Source organism: Pristiophorus japonicus, chromosome 2 (assembly GCF_044704955.1).
Source record: "Pristiophorus japonicus isolate sPriJap1 chromosome 2, sPriJap1.hap1, whole genome shotgun sequence".
Taxonomy (NCBI): Eukaryota; Metazoa; Chordata; class Chondrichthyes; family Pristiophoridae; genus Pristiophorus; species Pristiophorus japonicus.
The window spans coordinates 331,953,726-331,974,732 of NC_091978.1; the positions used below are offsets into that span (position 1 = coordinate 331,953,726).

A 21,007-nucleotide genomic window follows, 5' to 3' on the forward strand; every position below is an offset into this window, starting at 1 on the left:
CGCTACCGCTACACAGCGCCACCGCTACACAGCGCCACCGCCACACACCGCCACCGCCACACACCGCCACCGCCACACACCGCCGCCGCCACACACCGCCACCGCTACACACCGCCACCGCTACACACCGCCACCGCTACACACCGCCACCGCCACCGCTACACAGCGCCACCACCACACACCGCCACCGCTACACAGCGCCACCGCTACACAGCGCCACCGCCACACACCGCCGCCGCCACACACCGCCACCACCACACAGCGCCACCGCTACACAGCGCCACCGCTACACACCGCCACCGCTACACAGCGCCACCGCCACACACCGCCACCACCACACACCGCCACCACCACACAGCGCCACCGCTACACAGCGCCACCGCCACACACCGCCACCGCTACACAGCGCCACCACCACACAGCGCCACCGCCACACAGCGCCACCGCTACACACCGCCGCCGCCACACAGCGCCGCCGCCACACACCGCCACCGCCACACAGCACCGCCGCCACACACCGCCGCCGCCACCGCTACACACCGCCACCGCTACACAGCGCCACCGCCACACACCGCCGCCGCCACACACCGCCGCCGCCACCGCTACACAGCACCACCGCTACACAGCGCCACCGCTACACACCGCCGCCGCCACACAGCGCCACCACCACACACCGCCACCGCTACACAGCACCACCGCTACACAGCGCCACCGCTACACACCGCCGCCGCCACACAGCGCCACCGCTACACACCGCCACCGCTACACACCGCCACCGCTACACAGCGCCACCGCCACACACCGCCGCCGCCACCGCTACACACCGCCACCGCTACACAGCGCCACCGCTACACAGCGCCACCGCCACACACCGCCGCCGCCACCGCTACACACCGCCACCGCTACACAGCGCCACCGCTACACACCGCCACCGCTACACACCGCCACCGCTACACAGCGCCACCGCCACACACCGCCGCCGCCACCGCTACACAGCGCCACCGCCACACACCGCCGCCGCCACCGCTACACACCGCCACCGCTACACAGCGCCACCGCCACACACCGCCGCCGCCACCGCTACACACCGCCACCGCTACACAGCGCCACCGCCACCGCTACACAGCGCCACCGCCACACACCGCCGCCGCCACCGCTACACACCGCCACCGCTACACACCGCCGCCGCCACCGCTACACACCGCCACCGCTACACACCGCCGCCGCCACCGCTACACACCGCCACCGCTACACACCGCCACCGCTACACAGCGCCACCGCCACACACCGCCGCCGCCACCGCTACACACCGCCACCGCTACACACCGCCACCGCTACACAGCGCCACCGCCACACACCGCCGCCGCCACCGCTACACAGCGCCACCGCTACACACCGCCGCCGCCACCGCTACACACCGCCGCCGCCACACACCGCCACCGCCACACACCGCCACCGCTACACACCGCCACCGCTACACACCGCCACCGCCGAGATTCGACCATCAAAAATCGCGGGAGTGCGCAGCAGCGGTATTCCGGCAGTTCAAAAGATGCAACTGCTGGAATACCGCTAAGAATCGGGCAGGAGCGATTCCAATGGAAATTCTAGCCCAAGATAACTTCTTATTTCTTTTAGAGGAATACTTAAGAATAATGCTGTTAAGTATAAGACTAACCATGAGTTTTTAATCTGAAGATACATTTTTTAAATTATTAGTTATTTAAAAAAAATTGCTTTATAACTTGTCCGAGATTGCTGGCCTTTTGATTAGGATTGCCATTGTCACTGTTTTCAAGATTAGTGCTAGCATAGTTAGCTTCAGTTCCCAGAAACTCCCCCACTCGTGTTCCACCTCAAACACAACAAAAATGGCAACCCAAATGTTGTGATCATGGCTCAGAATTTCCTTGGAGGTGCTCCTTCTCCACCACCGGAAATGTACCCAAACCCTGTTTATGTTTGTAGCCACCGTTTCTGACGAAGTTACTGCAGTGGAATGGGAACTGCTCCAACAAAAATGATCGTCAAATTATCCTGGTGCTTATGTTGTTGTTGCACATTGGGGCCTGAAGAGGGCACCAAAGGCTCTTCTACTTCAGTCTTCTGAAGCGGTTTGTGTTCTATTTTTATCTTCTTTTCTGTTATCTCTAATTATCTGTCTATCTCTTTGCTATTTCCTTCTATCTTTCTGACAATTTTACTTTCTCAGACACCTGGAGCAATGATACCTGTTTCTCTTTCTCACTCACTGTAAAAGCCGGATAGCCGGGTGGTGAATGATTGAGTACGAGAGCCTAGTCTTTAGTTGCTTACAAGCCTTTACTTACAGAATCACATCTTGTGCACCCCCAAGATAAGCTTATATCCCTTCCCCAGCCTAATGCCTATATATGTGTGTACAAGAGAGTTCCCAATTAATACCCACCACCTGTAATAAAATTAACACCCAACTGCTACTCACCACTGGAATCTTTTTAGGTAGACCCTCGGAGCCGAGGATGACTTGCTCCCACACTAAAAATGAGTTCTTAGGTGGCTGATGAGTCTGATGCGGGACCTACAGTCTCTGTCACAAGTAGGGCAGATGGTGATTGAAGGGGCATTGGATGAGGGGACGGGTGGGTGGGGTGTTTGGGTTGTCGTGTGCTCCATCCGCTGTTTGCGCTTGCCCTCCGCTTGCTCCCGGCAAAGAGACTCAAAGTATTCACCACCTTCCCAGATGCTTCTCCTCCACTTTGAGCAGTCTTGGGCCAGGGATTCCCAGGTGTCGGTGGGGATGTTGCACTTTTTCAAGGAGGCTTTGAGGGTGTCCTTGAAGCGTTTCCTCTGCCCACCTGGGGCTCGCTTGCCGTGTCTGAGCTCGGAGTGCTTGTTTTGGGAGTCTCGTGTCGGGCATGCAGACATGGCATTGTCACTTGAATACAACTATCATCAATCTCTGCTACTTCCCCTCTATTATAATTTTTTTACATTTCATTCAATTTGCCTCTTTGCCACTTCCTCTTCTTGACACTTTGCATGGTTTTTCTTTATTCTACATTATATTCCACTTTGCTCCCTCTCTTTTTCTCTGTCTCACTTGCATCTGCTTTTCATTGTCTCTGAAAATTAGACCTAATTAAAATTGCTTATAATTTTAGTATACATCTAGCAGATCTCCTCTTAACCTTCACTGATCTACTGGAAAGAGCTCCAACCTCTCCTCATGATTAACGTCTCTTATCCATGGCACCTTCTCAGCAAATCTCTTGGCCACGATTTGTCCACACGCAGCAGGATCAATATGGCCAGGGTCGGTGGCGTGTGCTAAGCCCGCTCACTACTCGAGCCCGCTCTCTGTCCCGAATCTTCCGATGATGGGGCTTGTTAAGCCCGCCCTGCGGACTTGCCAACCAATTAAGAGGAAGCCAGTCTGATGACGTCATTTTATGATGCGTCATCAGCCGGTTTCCTTAAAGGGAGCATGCCGACATTGCTTTTGACAGTTCTTCTGGCCGTGTTCTGCAGTATTGAGGTGCTGCAAACACTGACAAGTACTGCGCAGAGGTGCACGGCTGCACCAAGGCGCTCTCATGACTCCCTCCAGCTGCTTATGGAGAGAGTCACAGCATGTTGGGAGGTCCTCTTCCCTTCAAATGGGCGGAAGGGACCTCCCCAGGACACTAACACAGCCTGGTTGCACATTGCTCAGGAAGGCACAAGCAGGGATGTCGTGGGGGGGACCAGGTTGTAGTGGCACAAACCTTTCAATGATCTCTGTCGATCACAAAACGTTACTGCAAAGCCACACTCAACCTTATCCTCCTGTGCCACTCATCATATCCCCATCACTCTGCCTTCCCTACTCTACCCCTGTACATCCTTACTCACACCAACTTATCTTGCACCTCGACCCATTCCTCTCTCTCTAGCTACATTATCACATCCCCATTTTACTAACCACCCCTCACACTCATCTATGTCCAATCATACCAATTAACACAAGAGTGGGCACTTGGGTTCTTTAGCCTAAGTTCATGTATAGTTAATGTTGATGTTTTGTCAAACATTTAAATATTTATTTTCATCACTTTGCGTTCTTGGACAGATTTGTGGGCAGCTTTGGAAGTGGCTTAGTGAGTTGTAGTGAATGGTGACATAAGGGTACCCCCCCCCCCCCACAATGGTGATGAATGTGAAAGGAATGGTTGGGCATTGCAGGGATGCTTTATGGAGCTGGTGTGGGGTGGTGCCAACCTGGCGCATCATGTGGCAGGTTGTACAGCATCAAGTGAAGTAAATGTGGCCATGGTGAGGCCATCCCTGGCCTCCCGGGGCAGCAATGTGGTCGGGTGCTGATGCCCTGTGTACTGTGCAGCATCAGGTGATTGCGGAGAAGGTTGGTGTTGGTGGTGATGCTAGTGTGTTTAGTGATGTCGGGGCTGATGGTGGTGGGATTCTAACGACCAAGGTGAGAATTTTTCAAGGGCACCGATGTTGCTGGAATAGATGGCAGGTGAGGTTGAGATGACAGAAGCATTCTGTCAATGGTGAGAGAGGTTGCTCCAACGATGTGACAGTGAATAGAGAGTTCACTGCAAATACTTCCAACCTACATACAGCTCAAAAGTCTCTTCCAAATCCTGAAGGCTTCAGCTTCTGACATTGGAAAGTGAATAGCTATGAAATGGTCACTTTTATACCACTGCTGCAGCTGTCAACTTGCCAAAGCAATAGAGAGTCACTGAGAACCCGATTCCACTTACCTGGCGTGTTCTCTGAAGCACGGCAAACCCGTCAAAAGGTTGGTAAAATTGTAAGTGCCTGCTTTTAAGCCTCTTAAGCATCTAGGTACCTTTTAATGATATTGATTACCTATCCCGCCGCTTGCTGTCGGGTCCGCTATCCGAACACAGATCTGACACGGAGGCAGGTTCAGAGCAGGATCACGACCCATTGTCAATCAGGGCCATTTTGACAGCGGGCCCGCCTCCAAACCCGCACTCGCAGGGCTGGGAAGATTCTGTCCCTTCTGTGCCCACTTCATGGCCTTGACACTCTTCCGAAAGTAAGGTGCCCAAAAGTGGATACAATATTTTAATGACAACCTAACCAGTGATTGGTACAGGTTTAGGATGACCTCTTTGCTTTTTTACACTCTGCTCTTATTTATGAAACCTAGGGTCCTATATGCATTTTTAAAACTGCTTTATCAGCTTGACATCCAACTTTTAAACATTTGTGTATCTGACCCATAAGTCCCTATTTTTCTACTCCTTTTACAGTTTTGCTGTAGTATTGCCTCCCATTTGTCTTTACAGAAATGTATCATCTCACACTTCTCTCTTAAATTTCATCTCCCACCTATCTATATCCTCTTGCAATCTTTCACAATTTGCCATACGTCCAATTTGGTGTCATCAGCAAATTTTAATATTGTTCTTAAGTGCACATTATTTATGTATACAGTGAATAAAAACAGTCCCAGCACAGATCCTTGTGAAAGGTCACTTAGCACATCTTATCATTCTAAGAGACTTCCATTTCAGCATACTGTTTGCTTTCTGCTCTCTAACTATCAGTTTATTGATCTGGCCATATTCCTCTTAATTCCAGATACCATAGGTCTCTTCTATGATATTTTATCAAATGTTTTTTGAAATGCCACATAACTCACAATAACTGTATTTTCATTATCTTCCTTTATTGTTATTTCTTCAAAGAATTCAATAAGGTTGATCAAGCAGACCTGCCTTTTAAAAAGCTATGCTTACTGGACTTGATTAACTCTCTTGCCAGAAGATGGTTTTCAAACTCTCTTTATTTTACTTCCACCGTCCCACCCTGCCCACCCCCAAAAATAATGCTTTACCAACAGAAGCCTCTGGGTTTGGAATATCTGAAGCTTAACAGATAGGCATTAGCAACCGATGAAAACTTACGATTGGACTCCTTTGAAATAGATTAGGCCATGTTTGTGTTTTTCAAGTTAACATTAGTAATGGGCTTTGAAGTGGCCCAGATACCAATTTGTAAATTTTCTTGCTAAAAATATTGAATTGCATTTAAATGAAGTTTAATGCTATTTCTGACAACTCAAGAAGGGACTGCACATTGCATGTCCTTTGCCAATCTGAAGTGGTTTGAATGGAAGCTTCACAGGCGATAAAGCTCTTAAAAGGCTTTTAATCCCTCACACTTCCATTTTTACAGTACATTTTAGCACAGTTTTTAAATTTTGATAACATTTTTGTGAATTTTAAAATTTGTAATTTGTTTTAGATATTGTTTCTTCCGCAATTTACACAAAGTTTATATGAAACCTAAAATAACCAATTGTTTGCTAAATCATTTGAAAGCAGACTGTAATTGAAACACTTATAAGACTTCAGCCAAACAGTAAGAGCTTTAAAAATGGATCTGCTTATTTGTACTGCAAAAATGGCCAACAGGCTCCACCCCTTTTTCTGATTGGTCCCCTTGGAGGATAAGCCACACCCTGAAGTTTCACTGGAATGTGTTGCAGGATCCGCTCATCCCAAGGTCTCACTGACTTTGCAAATTGTAACTCGATCTACTTTGACTTCCTGAAGTGATGGAGGACAGAGCTCCTCAGAAGACAGCAAGGGCCAGCCAAAGTACCTTACCCCAGCGCAAGTGTATGCCTTCCCCAGCCAAAGTACCTTACCCCAGCGCAAGTGTATGCCTTCCCCAGCCAAAGTACCTTACCCCAGTCCAAGTGTAATCCTCCCCCAGCCAAAGTGCCTTACTCCAGCCCAAGTGTATGCCTCCTCCAGCCAAAGTGCCTTACTCCAGCGCAAGTGTATGTCTCCCCCAGCCAAAGTGCCTTACTCCAGCGCAAGTGTATGTCTCCCCCAGCCAAAGTGCCTTACTCCAGTCCAAGTGTATGCCTCCCCCAGCCAAAGTGCCTTACTCCAGTCCAAGTGTATGCCTCCTCCAGCCAAAGTGCCTTACTCCAGTCCAAGTGTATGCCTCCTCCAGCCAAAGTGCCTTACTCCAGCGCAAGTGTATGCCTTCCCCAGCCAAAGTGCCTTACTCCAGCACAAGTGTATGCCTCCACACCCTCCCCCCGCCAAACCCAACAGATGGGGCATTGTGTATGGATTGATAACAGGTTTGTTGGGTGTGAAGTGAATATTGACAGTGTCGTGACTTCTGGATATCATCCACTCCAACGATTTCCCTTGCAGGGGGTTGGAAGAATGTGATCCACCTTTCCTGAATTCCCTCTCTTCCCTCCGAACTCTCCCCTCCGAAACCCCCCCCCCCCCCAAAGCCTCTCTCGCTTCTCCACCCTCTCCCTCTCTCTCTCTCTCTCTCTCTCCGCCCAGACTCTCTCTCTCTCTCCTCTCAGCCTCTCTCTCTCTCTCCTCCTCTCTCTCTCTCTCCACTCAGCCTCTCTCTCTCTCTCTCTCTCTCTCTCTCCAGCCAGTCTCTCTCTCCCCCCGCCCAGCCTCCCTTTCCCCCAGTGCACCTCATTCACGGCCCCAAGGCCCTCTGATTCCCCCGTGCTTGGGACACACAGCCTACAAGAGGCTCGGGGCCCGGTCGGAGGTTCGCGGCTCAGCCAGAGGCTCTGTTGACCGGAGGAGCAGCAGCCCGCCGTTATTGGCACCCTCCCACCACCATCGGTCACCAGGTCAGCCCAGAGGTGGCATCGGGCCTCGGGTCCTGCTTCTGGCACCACGTGGATGATGGAATGATTCAGCCAGGAGCGGGTGGAGCTTAACAGGGGGCAGGGCTTGCTACCTGTCAATCAAACAAGTGCAGTACGGGTAGAGCGGGGGGAGGTGTGGCTGGACAGATGCCTGTCTGTCAAAAAAAAGTGTGGTACTAATAGTCAGTCCCTTTTTAAAAAAAAAAGGAACATGAAAAATGAGCTCTTTCACAACAGAAGCTCAGGAACTGACATTGAAGAGTCATTAGCAGTTGACAGATATAGTTAAAATTAATGATGGGTGTTGGCTTTGTAATGCCCCAAATATCATAAATCATTGTAGAAGTGCTAAAGATGAAAGAAAATGGGCCCGGGAAATCAGGCACCAGAGGCAGATTGCTCACACCGCCCAATATGTCACTTATCACATCTGCAGACAATGACCAAGGACAACTGCTTCCATAGGTTCTTGGTCAGCTGGAAGTTAGTTGCAAAGCTGTGCCACTTCTTTTGTCCTATATAGCTTCTGGAAAGATCGAAAAATATATTAAAGATATTTGCAGCCTTTAGAAGGGCTGAAATAATTCCCCCTCCCACTATAGCTATCTATAAGTGGCTGCATCTCTTTAAATTTTGGCAGAGTTATAGCACCGTTATTGCTGCCCCATCTGAGATAAACTAAATCGGCCATAGCTGGTTATTGAACCTGGGACATTCATGGTCCATACTGCTTAGTTCTATACTGATTAGTGCATTTTACCAACTAGGCTTACAACCTGGCTGTTTTTTTTAATCTGTACAGTCTGGTTTTTTTTCAAATTGAGGCTGACTGCTGATTGAAAGCTTTAGCCATAAATAGAGTGACCATTTTTGTTATGATCCGAAAAAAAGATGCAGTGGCCTCCATGAAAAGCACTCAGGAAATCAACTGATTTTCCAGTTCCAATACTGAGTAACCGTGTCTGCCTGCTTGATGCTCCAGCCTACAATGAGTATGCCACTCTGCCGACCCTCACTCAGATGTCCGTAATGGGCTCCCCTGGTTCCTAAACATTCCCCCAAAATTATCACAGCGAGCTTCATGAACTCCATGTTAAACACCTGGGCAGACTCTGCATGGATGAACTTTGTATGCAGTAAAACCTAACCGATCAAGAATTCTACAAGACCACATTCGAGAATAAATCATTGCAGCTGCCAGATTAAACAAGAGCTACAAATTTAAGGCCTTCGGGCCATAAATGGTTAACAATGTATTTTGTCCTTGTCGCTAGAAATTTGGGCGCGCCCCGTTTGCGCCAGACGCAGAAGTCTCGCCTTTCACGTGAAATTGGAGTTATCACCCCTGAAAGGAAGTGTAGCACTAAATCAAGTACTCCACTTTCATTCCGGGGTGGTAATGGGGCACACAGCTGAGCAGCGATACGCACTGGGCCGCGTAGCGCTGTCGAATTGGAGGGGCTCTTCCCTGAATTAAAGGGAAAGGCCTAAGCTGCATATTCTGCAGAGTATGAGCGCACCTACCTGGACCACCGGGGAGTGGGGCTGAGCGATCACAGCACAGATCCTGCGTCTAAAGTCTCAGTGATGAGGGAAAAAATATACAGATTTTTTTTTTTTGACGAGTAGCCGGTCATCTCCCTTTTAACTTATGCCCCGCTAGTGGCAGGCCGCCCAGTGCGCAACCCCTGCAGCTGTCACTTTCATCGCCCCAAGCAGCTTAAGGGGGTGATAACCCAAGTTAGGGTCCGGGGAGCTGTGCACACCGATGACGTCACGATCTCCGGACACAGGAGATTGGGGTGCAACGCTGTAGGGCCGCCACTATACTCCTGCCGAATTTAGTGGGAGTCTTTAGCGGGAGTCTTTAGCAGTGCCGCGCCTGGTTGCAAAGACATTTGCCCCCCCCCCCCCCCCGGGGGTGCTAGCGATAGGCATAAATGATTACAATTTCTCCTCCTTAGTTTTTTGTTGACAAAAAGTTGATTTGACTGTTTCTGTGTATGAAAAAAAATTGCAAAACCTTCTGGTGACACTACCTGCCCTGGCCTCAAGCTCTTTAGGACAAGTTTTTCCTATATAAAGTAGCAACTCTATTATCAACTGAACTATTTGGGAGCTTGTTCAGTAGATTTTAGGCTACATTGCTGTAACTAGGAGAGCTTACACAATTGGGGGAGTTGGTTCTTAGGCTGGTTAGTGATGTTAACAATTTGCCAATCCATAGTTTTCCACAAAATACCTCTGGAAAATGTATTCTGATTCAACCTCAGTGAGTCCATAACCCATTTTACAGTGGACTATTTTCAGAATTCCTCAATCTATTTTGGCCAGATTGGGGAAAGGGACGGCCTGCTGCTACTTCATGGGATATACCATTGACTTCCTCTGATAAGACAACTATGCTAAGCCCGAGTCTTGATGGACCAATATGATGAGGCTCAGAAGTGAGTGCGATGAGTCTAGTTAGGTTGATTTTATGATAATATTGCCAAACACTATTTCACAAACAGCATTTCACTCTTTATACAGCTCTGTAGGATTTGTAGAAAAGCTGCTGATATTTAAGGAGTGTCTGTTTTACCTGCAGGTGAAGAGATTGGAATGCTAGAAGACATGTCAGTTGCAATCATAGATTTACAGAAAGTGGCATTCAAAGTTGTTGAAGCACAATTGGAGGAGAGTGCCAGCGCCGACCTTTCTCCTGTTGTGACTGGAATTCGGTAAGTCGTGTTTTTCAGAACATTGTTGCACAATCATGTTAGCATGTAATCTTGTCAGGTTTTAATGTTTATTAATGCGTTGCAACATTGTACAATATGACACTATCAAAGTGCACTGCATTGAACTTTCTGATAAGTTAAAACTGATCAAAGGCCATTGATTTGATACGCTTTTTTTTGTCAGCGTCATGCATTGAAAGGTGATTAGGATGATGGGTACTGATACGTCCTTACTACACAGTATAAATGCACACGAGGCCCATGCTTGAGAGAAGGTCAATCTGTGACCTGTCCTTTATTCCTTAGCACTCAAGTGATGAAGGTGGGTGGAGCTTCCCCTTTTATACCTGAAGGTCCAGGTTAGGAGTGTCTCCCACCTAGTGGTCAGTGTTCTCACGGTGTACAACTTAGGTCAGTTTATACATAGGTTACATTGCTGGTTGAATACATGACATCACCTCCCCCCCAAAGTCTTATTGGGATCACAGGTTGAGTCTCTCTGGTGGTTTACGCTCCCTTGTAGAGCGCCTGAGTTGGGGCTCCAGTTGTTGGGCGCTGGCCTGAGTGTCTGCAGGTTGCAGTGCCTCAGGCCTGTATGGACTGCCCACAGTAACTGGGCTCTCCTCCCTTTGGTTCTGGTGTGCGGTCACCTGTGGTGGAGTGAACTCTATATCGTGTTCTTCCTCTGCTTCTTCTATGGGGTTGCTGAACCTCCTTTTTGTTTGATCCACATGTTTGCGGCAGATTTGTCCATTGATAAGTTTAACTACCAGAATCCTATTTCCCTCTTTGGCAACCACAGTGCCTGCGAGCCATTTGGGCCCTGCAGCGTAGTTGAGGACAAAAACAGGATCATTTACATCAATACATCGTGCCCTCGCATTCCTGTCATGGTAGTGATATTGTGACTGGCGCCTGCTCTCGACAATTTCTTTCATGGTGAGGTGTATAAGGGATAATCGGGTTTTGAGCATCCTTTTCATTAGTAGCTCTGCGGGTGGAACCCCTGTGAGCGAGTGTGGTCGGGATCTATAGGCCAACAGGAGGCGTGATAAGCGGGTTTGTAGGGAACCCCCTTGGAATCTGAGCATCCCCTGTTTGATTATCTGCACTGCTCGTTCTGCCTGGCTGTTTGAGGCCGGCTTGAATGGTGCCGTTCTAACATGGTTAATTCCATTGCCTGCCATGAAGTCCTGGAATTCAGTGCTTGTGAAGCATGGGCCATTGTCGCTGACCAAGATGTCCGGTAGACCGTGGGCGGCGAACATTACCCGTAGACTTTCTACCGTGGCAGAGGATGTGCTTGAATTTAAAATGTCACATTCGATCCATTTGGAGTAGGCATCTACTACAACCAAAAAAATTTTCCCCATGAAAGGACCTGCGTAGTCCACATGGATGCGTGACCAAGGCTTGGCGGGCCATGGCCAGGGGCTAAGGGGGGCTTCCCTGGGCGCATGGCCCAGCTGGGCACACGTGTTGCACCTGCGAACACAAAGTTCCAGATCTGCGTTTATCCCTGGCCACCAAACGTGTGATGTGGCAATTGCCTTCATCGTGACAATGCCCGGGTGCCCATTGTGGAGTTCTCTGATGAACACCTCTCTGCCCATCTGGGGCATGACTACGCGGTTTCCCCAGAGTAGGCAATCGGCCTGAACCGAGAGTTCATCCTTGCGCCTGTGAAATGGTTTAAATTTCTCAGGGCATGCCCTGTACGTGGCTGCCCAGTCCCCATTCAGGACACATTTCTTGACTAGAGACAATAGCGGGTCTCTATTTGTCCAGACTTTAATCTGACGGGCTGTCACGGGTGAGCCTTCACTTCCGAAAGCTTCAACAGCCATGACCATCTCAGCACCATGCTCGGTAGCCCCCTCAGTGGTGGCTAGTGGAAGCCTGCTGAGTGCATCGGCGCAGTTTTCGGTGCCCGGTCTGTGCCGAATTGTGTAGTCATAGGCAGCTAACGTGAGTGCCCACCTCTGTATGCGGGCCGATGCGTTTGCATTTATGGCCTTGTTGTCGGCCAAAAGGGACGTTAGGGGTTTGTGATCTGTCTCCAGCTCAAATTTCCTGCCAAACAGGTACTGGTGCATTTTCTTTACCGCATATACACATGCGAGTGCCTCCTTTTCTACCATCCCGTAGCCCCTTTCTGCCTGGGACAGGCTCCTGGAGGCATAAGCTACCGGCTGTAACTGACCCTTGGCATTAACATGCTGCAACACACACCCGACACCATAGGACGACGCATCGCACGTTAACACAAGTTTCTTACATGGGTCATATAGCATTAACAGATTGTTGGAACATAACAAATTGCATCCTCTATTAAAAGCCCCCTCCTGGCTGTGCCCCCAGACTCATTCGCGACCTTTGCGTAGGAGCACGTGTAGCGGCTCAGCAGCGTGCTCAATTTGGGAAGAAAGTTACCAAAATAGTTCAGGAGCCCCAGGAACGAACGCAGCTCCGTCGTGTTACGGGGTCTGGGTGCTCTCTGGATCGCTTCCGTCTTGGATGCAGTAGGGCTGATCCCGTCTGCTGCTACCCTCATCACCAGGAATTCTACCTCTGGAGCTAATAAGACGCACTTCACCTTTTTCAGTCGTAGACCTACCCGGTCCAGTCTGCGTAGCACCTCCTCCAGGTTGTGGAGGTGTTCTTCAGTATCGTAACCCGTAATGAGGATGTCGTCCTGAAAAACCACCGTCCCTGGAATCGACTTGAGGAGGCTTTCCATATTTCGTTGGAAGATCGCGGCGGCTGAGCGAATCCCGAATGGACATCTGTTGTACTCAAACAACCCCTTGTGTGTCGTGATGGTGGTCAGCTTCTTCGACTCACTCGCCAGCTCCTGGGTCATGTAAGCTGAGGTCAGGTCCAATTTTGAAAAAAGTTTGCCACCGGATAGCGTCGCAAAGAGGTCCTCCGCTCTCGGTAGCGGGTACTGGTCTTGGAGTGACACCCGATTGATGGTGGCCTTGTAATCGCCACATATCCTGACCGACCCATCCGCCTTGAGCACCGGCACAATCGGGCTCGCCCAGTCACTGAATTCGACTGGCGAGATGATGCCTTCCCTCAACAGGCGGTCCAATTCGCCTTCTATCTTTTCCCGCATCACGTACGGCACCGCTCTGGCCTTGTGGTGTACTGGTCTGGCGTCCGGGTTTATGTGAATCACTACCTGGCCCCCATGAAAGTGCCAATGCTGGGTTGAAATAATGAGTCAAATTTGTCCAGGATCTGTGACCATGATACTCGCTCCACAGAGGAAATTGCATTGACATCGCCCCATTTCCAGATCATGACAGCAAGCCAACTCCTCCCCAGTAGTGCGGGACCGTCCCCTGGGACAATCCAGAGTGGCAACCTGTTCTCTGAATCTTTGTGGGTCACGACTACCATGGCGCTGCCTAGCACCGGAATGATCTGCTTTGTGTAAATCCGTAGCTGTGCGTCAATCGGCGATAATTTTGGCCTCCTGGCCTTGGATGCCCACAACTTTTCAAACTGTTTGATACCCATCAGGGACTGGCTGGCACCCGTGTCTAACTCCATTGATACTGGGATGCCATTGAGGAGCACTTTCATCATTATCGGTGGCGTCCTGGTGTATGAACTGTATACGTGCTCCACATGAACTCGCTGAACTTCAGCTTCCAGCGATTTCCCCCAGTGTCCATTTCTGCAATTTCTGCAGGTATTTTGCTCATCTCTGCAAACTCTGGCTGAATGTATGCCTCCACGCCTCCAGCATGAGTTGCGGTTTGAAACAAAAGGTCCCTTGCCAGTCGATCGTCCCTGACTGCCCCTGTTATTGTTCTTGAGTGCACCATTAACAGGTGTTGATGGCCCCATTACTGGCCGCATTGTCCCTTGCAATGGCGTGAATCGCTGTTCAGCTTGCCACTGTCTCTGTCGAACTCCCCCTTTGGGTTCGACTACATGTTGGGGCATGCCTGACTGCCCTTGTCTGCCTGGAGAACTGTGTGCTGCTTTAACAATGTTGAATCTCTGTCCCAACCATTCCTTAACACAGTACCTCTTGTCTGTTCTGCTAGTGGCCATGCTCGCGTGGTTTAAATCCCAGTTTCTTGTCGCCATTGATACGTCCTTACTATACAGTATAAATGCACATGAGGCCCATGCTTGAGAGAAGGTCAGTCTGTGACCTGTCCTTTATTCCTTGGCACTCAAGTGATGAAGGTGGGTGGAGCTTCCCCTTTTATACCTGAAGGTCCAGGTTAGGAGTGTCTCCCACCTAGTGGTCAGTGTTCTCACGGTGTACAACTTAGGTCAGTTTATACATGGGTTACAATGCTGGTTGAATACATGACAGGTACACTTGGGAAGCTGGTTATAGTTGTCCGTGTGAGGAGACGTGGAACATTAAATTATTTCATGTCATATGCTTTCATTATAATCTGATCCACCTTCGTAACATATGTCATCTGGTTATCCGGATCCATGAATCTGCTTCTGGGATAAGGGAACTTGATTTACCAGTGTAACTGCTGGAAGCTGGCACGTGCACCTTGGTCTCCTGGTATCCAACCTTAGCAAGTGCCAGTATAAAAGTGCCTAACCTATCTAAAATTAATTCTGAAATTGGCCAATTCTGCATCAGTAATTATAAGTTGGAAATTGCTGTTTGTGCACAATTCAAAGGGGAATTGAATGATGTGAATAATCCCGCAGACTAAATTTGTGTGGGCATTTGTACCAGATATTTGTGATTTACATAACTTATCGAATCTGTGAAGGCTTCCTGCCGATATATTGGGCTCCCCGAGGAAAGCACGCACAGCTACAGCAGCAATTTAAAGGGATGCATTCTCACCTGCGAGAAAAATAGAAAGAGTTTAGAGAGGCCATGTTCCTGAAAAATGAAGCGTTATCGGCCGTGCACTTCCATATTAACAGATGTTGCACTCGAAGTCGGGCTGGATGATTTGAGGTAAAGGTGAGGCCTTTTTTTTGCACTGATGGGCAGAAAAGAGAGGATCAAATGTAGCAGTTGATTGCTAACAAGGTGAACACTGTCAGTAGGACCCTTGCGGTTGCACCTGAGGAAGACGGTAGAAACATAGAAAATAGGTGCAGGAGTAGGCCATTCGGTCCTTCGAGCCTGCACCACCATTCAATAAGGTCATAGCTGATCATTCCCTCAGTACCCCTTTCTTGCTTTCTCTCCATACCCCTTGATCCCTTTAGCCGTAAGGGCCATATCTAACTCCCTCTTGAATATATCCAATGAACTGGCATCAACAACTCTCTGCGGCAGGGAATTCCACAGGTTAACAACTCTCTGAGTGAAGAAGTTTCTCCTCATCTCAGTCCTAAGTGACCTACCCCTTATCCTAAGACTGTGTCCCCTGGTTCTGGACTTCCCCAAATAGCAGACATGAGGAAAGCTGTCAAGGTGAAGTTACCCTACAGTTTCCTATACCAAGTACCTGCCCCAAATATGCTACAAAGTATTTTTTCATAACCTGTCAATCTTTCGCTTTTGCTATTTCCAAAGTACTCGGAAAGCTCTTTGAATGCATAGCCTATAGCAGAGCACAAGTTCAAGTTGCAACTTACAATAGAAACTGTAGTTACCGGTACATTTGAAACCTTATAGGGCCTTTGCACAATAAATACTTTCAATACAACTTAGTTGCATGATGCAAATGCATTTACCCATACATAAGATGAACTTCAGGATTGTCATTTGCGTGTTCACAGAAAAATACAAGTCCAGAAAAGTCCATCTGGCCACGACAAAACTAATAACCCTCAATCGCCCACTCACTAATATCTATCTAATTCTCCCTTAAATTTTTCCACGCAACAAGTTTCCATGCATTCCTGGGCAGTTCAGTCCACAATTCTGTGTAAAGTAGTTATATATAAACTGTTTGTGCACATTCCCCTTTTTTAAGCTTGAAACTTATCTTCTGATTCAAGAGTTTGTGGCAATCTTAAATATATAACTGAAGTTTAATATTTCACTTCCGAGCAACTCACAGAGCTCTGTCATTCTTACCAACTGTGACCAGCAGCAGTGCAACTACACCAACCTGGCAATATGGAGTAAGTTAGCTTGGCCAGAATCACACTGCACAGTTGAGGAGGACCAAGAAATTGGTCAGAGAGCCAGCTTGGTTTGTTCCCTAGCTGCAGTGCCGAGACATTTGAACCTCACAGGACCTGTATATAAAAGGCAATTGCTGTTTCAGCAGGATTGTGTATAGGATTCACTTGAATCTGTTGAATCTACTTTGCAACATCTGGCTAGGAGTGTGGAGAGGTTCACTAGAATCATTTGTGTAGTCACTCAAGAAGGCTTCCACCACCACCACCACCACCACCACCACCACCACCACCACAGTGGCATAGGTTTCAAGCACAGTCAGAGTATCTTTTGTGGCGATCTTGAGCTCCAATATACACAAGGCTGTCTTGTTTGGCTTCAACATGCTGGGAGATTGGATGCAAGGCTACACAGATTGCACCGCTGCCCTAAGGTCTGCTTCCATGCATATTAGTAGTCATACTGAGGAAGAGCCCACTATCAGCAACGCCTTGGCTAGAGGTGGGATAGATCAGATTGCTGTCTCTCAAGGCTATGCGATGTCTGGCTACCCAGCTACCTTGTGCCAGTGACAGTAAATCTGCCAAAAATCAGACAGCTACAGTTGCTCGGTATATCACTGAAATGCTATTAAAGACCAACCAGTGTGATCCAAGGACAGTTTCAAGTGCAATATAATGAACTTTGGCTGCTGATATATTTAAAGACAATGCCACTGTTTGTTTAAAGTATGTTTAAAATTCTAGTGAGGGGAGACTAATATTGATGTACATCAAGCAGCTGGTAACTATACCAGGTAATAACTTCTTTTAGTGCCTAGGGACACACTCTTGCAACAGGTGCTGGCAAATAATCAAAAGTAAGGTAAACCTGATTTAACAAAATGTGTATATGAAGTCATACCCCTGGAGTTTCCACAGAGATGAGGAGAGGTGTTCCGAACTTCCACCGTAACTTCGGTGGAAAGCCAGGAATGACGGGAGATTGAGAAAAAGCCACAGAAATTTTACCCCGTAATGTTTTTGGCTGTAGTAACTTTGTAAAAACAGTTTACACTGTATTGCAGGCGAAAGGAAGGCTTAAACTATGAAAAAAGACACAACTTCTTACTTTGCAAACAGGACAGAATCGAAAGGTAACTGTCCACATGCTGAAGATAATTGTACACATTTGTTCTAAATACATAAATTAATATAAAAACGTTGCATTTGTTACGGGTATATTTTTATGACTTTGAGCAGTAATGCTAGTTATTGTTCTAAATTGCTATGCATTATTGTCTGCATTTCTGAATGTTCTGCTGGAATGCAGGTCCTCATCCATGGTCCTATCACATAAGGTTCTTTCGGACTTTATCTGAATAATACTTTGAGATTGCAATACCATTTCTCAGCCAACATCAAAAAATTGGTTTGTGCCTTCCAAGAATGCACTATATTAAGAAGTGGTTTGTGGTATTATGATAGAATATTGGAATTTACAGTAAATTGTTGGGGATCTAGTTGTTCTGCGTGTTAATGTGGCGGTATATTTCACCATAGACCAGTTTTGTGTGGTTTGTGCCCACGATTCCTCACGTGATGAGTGCCTGCTATCAACTGGACTATTGCCCAAAGTGCAAACTGGGTGCCTGCTCAAACAGATTAAGTGTACATGAGTCATGCATCTCCTAGCAATGGCAGATGTCTGGGAACAAGTTATCTTTATACCCTCTCTGTGAATAATATGTGGCCTCGGGGCAGAGAAATTAAAGTTTGCAGGTTAGAAATGTAAAGAATGTCATTTTTGTGGATGTTTTATAATTTTAAGAAGGAGAAAATCTTTTACTGCTCAATAGCTTGCTCAAAGACCAGATTTTCCCCACTAGCCTGACATCGGTAGTGGGGAAAATGCTGGAATCAATTATTAAAGATGTAATAGCGCATTTGGAAAGCAGTGACAGGATCGGTCCAAGTCTGCATGGATTTATGAAAGGGAAATCATGCTTGACAAATCTTTTGGAATTTTTTGAGGATGTAACTATAGAGTGGACAAGGAAGAACCAGTGGATGTAGTGTATTTGGACTATCAAAAGGCTTTTAACAAGGTCCCACACAAGAGATTAGTGTGCAAAATTAAAGCACATGGTATTGGGGGTAATGTACTGATGTGGATAGAGAACTGGTTGGCAGACAGAAAGCAAAGGGTGGGAATAAACAGGTCCTTTTCAAAATGGCAGGCAGTGACTAGTGGGATACCGCAAGGTTCAGTGCTGGGACCCCAACTATTTACTATATATATTAATGATTTAGATGAAGGAATTGAATGTGATATCTCCAAGTTTGCAGATGACACTAAGCTGGGTGGCAGTGTGAGCTGCGAGGAGGATGCTAAGAGGCTGCAGAGTGACTTGGATAGGTTAGGTGAGTGGGCAATTGCATGGCAGATGCAGTATAATGTGGATAAGTGTGAGGTTATCCACTTTGGTGGCAAAATCAGGAAGGCAGATTATTATCTGAATGGTGACAGATTAGTAAAAGGGGAGGTGTAATGAAACCTGGGTGTCATGGTACATCAGTCATTGAAAGTAGGCATGCAGGTACAGCAGGCAGTTAAAAAAGCAAATGGCATGTTGGCCTTCATAGCAAGAGGATTTGAGTATAGGAGCAGGGAGGTCTTGCTGTAGTTGTACAGGGCCTTGGTGAGACCACACCTTGTGTACTGTGTGCAGTTTTGGTCTCCTAATCTGATGGAGGACATTCTTGCTATTGAGGAAGTGTAGCGAGGTTCACCAGACTGATTCCCGGGATAGCAGGACTGATATATGAAGAAAGACTGGATCAACTAGGCTTATATTCACTGGAATTTAGAAGAATGAAAGGGGATCTCATAGAAACATAAAATTCTGACGGGATTGGACAGGTTAGATGCAGGAAGAATGTTCCCGATGTTGGGGAAGTCCAGAACCGAGGTCACAGTCAAAGGATAAGGGGTAAGCCATCTATGACCGAGATGAGGAGAAACTTTTTCACCCAGAGAATTGTGAACCTATGAAATTCTCTACCACAGAAAGTTGTTGTCATGTATTCAATCAACATTGTAACCCATGTATAAACTGACAAGTTGTACACTGTGAGAACAATGAGGACTAGGTGGTGAACTTTTGGGAGACACTCCTAACCTGGACCTTCAGGTATAAAAGGGGAAGCTCCACCCACCTTCATCACTTGAGTGCTATGGAATAAAGGACAGGTCACAGACTGACCTCTCAAGCATGGGCCGCATGTGCATTTATACTGTATAGTAAGGATGTATCAATGGCGATGAGAAACTGGGATTTAAACCACGCGAGCATAGCCACTAGCAGAACAGACGAGAGGTACTGTGTTAAGGAATGGTTGGGACAGAGAATCAACATTGTTAAAGCAGCATGCAGTTCTCCAGGCAGACAAGGGCAATTGGGCATGCCCCAACATGTAGTCGAGCCCAGAGGGGGAGCTCGACAGAGACAATGGCTAGCCGAACGGCGATTCACACCATTGCAAGGGACAATGCGGCCAGTAATGGGGCCATCAACACCTGTTAATGGCGCACTTAAGGACAGTCACAGAGGCAGTCAGAGATGATCGACTGACAAGGGGCCTTTTGTTTCCAACAACAGCTCATGTTGGAGGTGTGGAGGCACACACTCAGCCGCAGTTTGCAGAGATGAGCAAAATACTTGCAGAAATTGCAGAAATGAACGCTGGGGGAAATCGCTGGAAGCTGAAGTTCAGCAAGTTCATGTGGAGCACGTATACAGTTCATACACCAGGACACCACCGATAATGATGAAATTACTCCTCAATGGCATCCCAGTATCAATGGAGCTAGACACGGGGGCCAGCCAGTCCCTGATGAGTATCAAACAGTTCGAGAACAGTGGGCGTCCAAGGCCAGGAAGCCAAAATTATCGGCGATTGACGCACAGCTACGGACTTACACAAAGGAGATCATTCCGGTGCTAGGCAGCGCCATGGTAGTCGTGACCCACAAAGGTTCGGAGAACAGGTTGCCACTCTGGATTGTCCCGGGGGACGGTCCCGCACTACTGGGGAGGAGTTGGCTTGCTGTCATGAACCAGAAATGGGGCGATGTCAATGCAATTTCCTCTGTGGAGCGAGTATCATGCTTACAGATCCTGGACAAATTTGACTCACTGTTTCAACCCGGCATTGGCATTTTCATGGGGGCCAAGGTAGTGATTCACATCAACCGGGACGCCAGGCCAGTACACCACAAGGCCAGAGCGGTGTAGAGGGAATAGATAGGCGTTTCTGCGGCTGCAACCGAGACTCCAGGATGGTATGTTGCCTCCCTGGTGCAAGGGTCAAGGATGTCTCGGAGCGGGTGCAGGACATTCTGAAAAGGGAGGGTGATCAGCCAGTTGTCGTGATGCATATAGGTACCAACGATATAGGTAAAAACCGGGATGAGGTCTTACGAGACGAATTTAGGGAGTTAGGAGTTAAATTAAAAAGTAGGACCGCAAAAGTAGTAATCTCAGGATTGCTACCAGTGCCA

The 21,007-nt window shown here is 48.1% G+C and overlaps 1 protein-coding gene across 6 annotated transcripts in view; it reads left to right on the forward strand.

The window, feature by feature from the left end:
* The window catches only part of inpp4b (inositol polyphosphate-4-phosphatase type II B), a 697,459-nt gene that overhangs the window by 561,271 nt on the left and 115,181 nt on the right, over positions 1–21,007 (forward strand). For all 6 annotated transcript variants that reach the window (XM_070872076.1, XM_070872113.1, XM_070872087.1 and 3 more), the window contains one exon: positions 10,251–10,383. In XM_070872076.1, the coding sequence (XP_070728177.1) occupies positions 10,251–10,383 (133 nt within the window). The remainder of the gene's footprint in view (positions 1–10,250; positions 10,384–21,007) is intronic.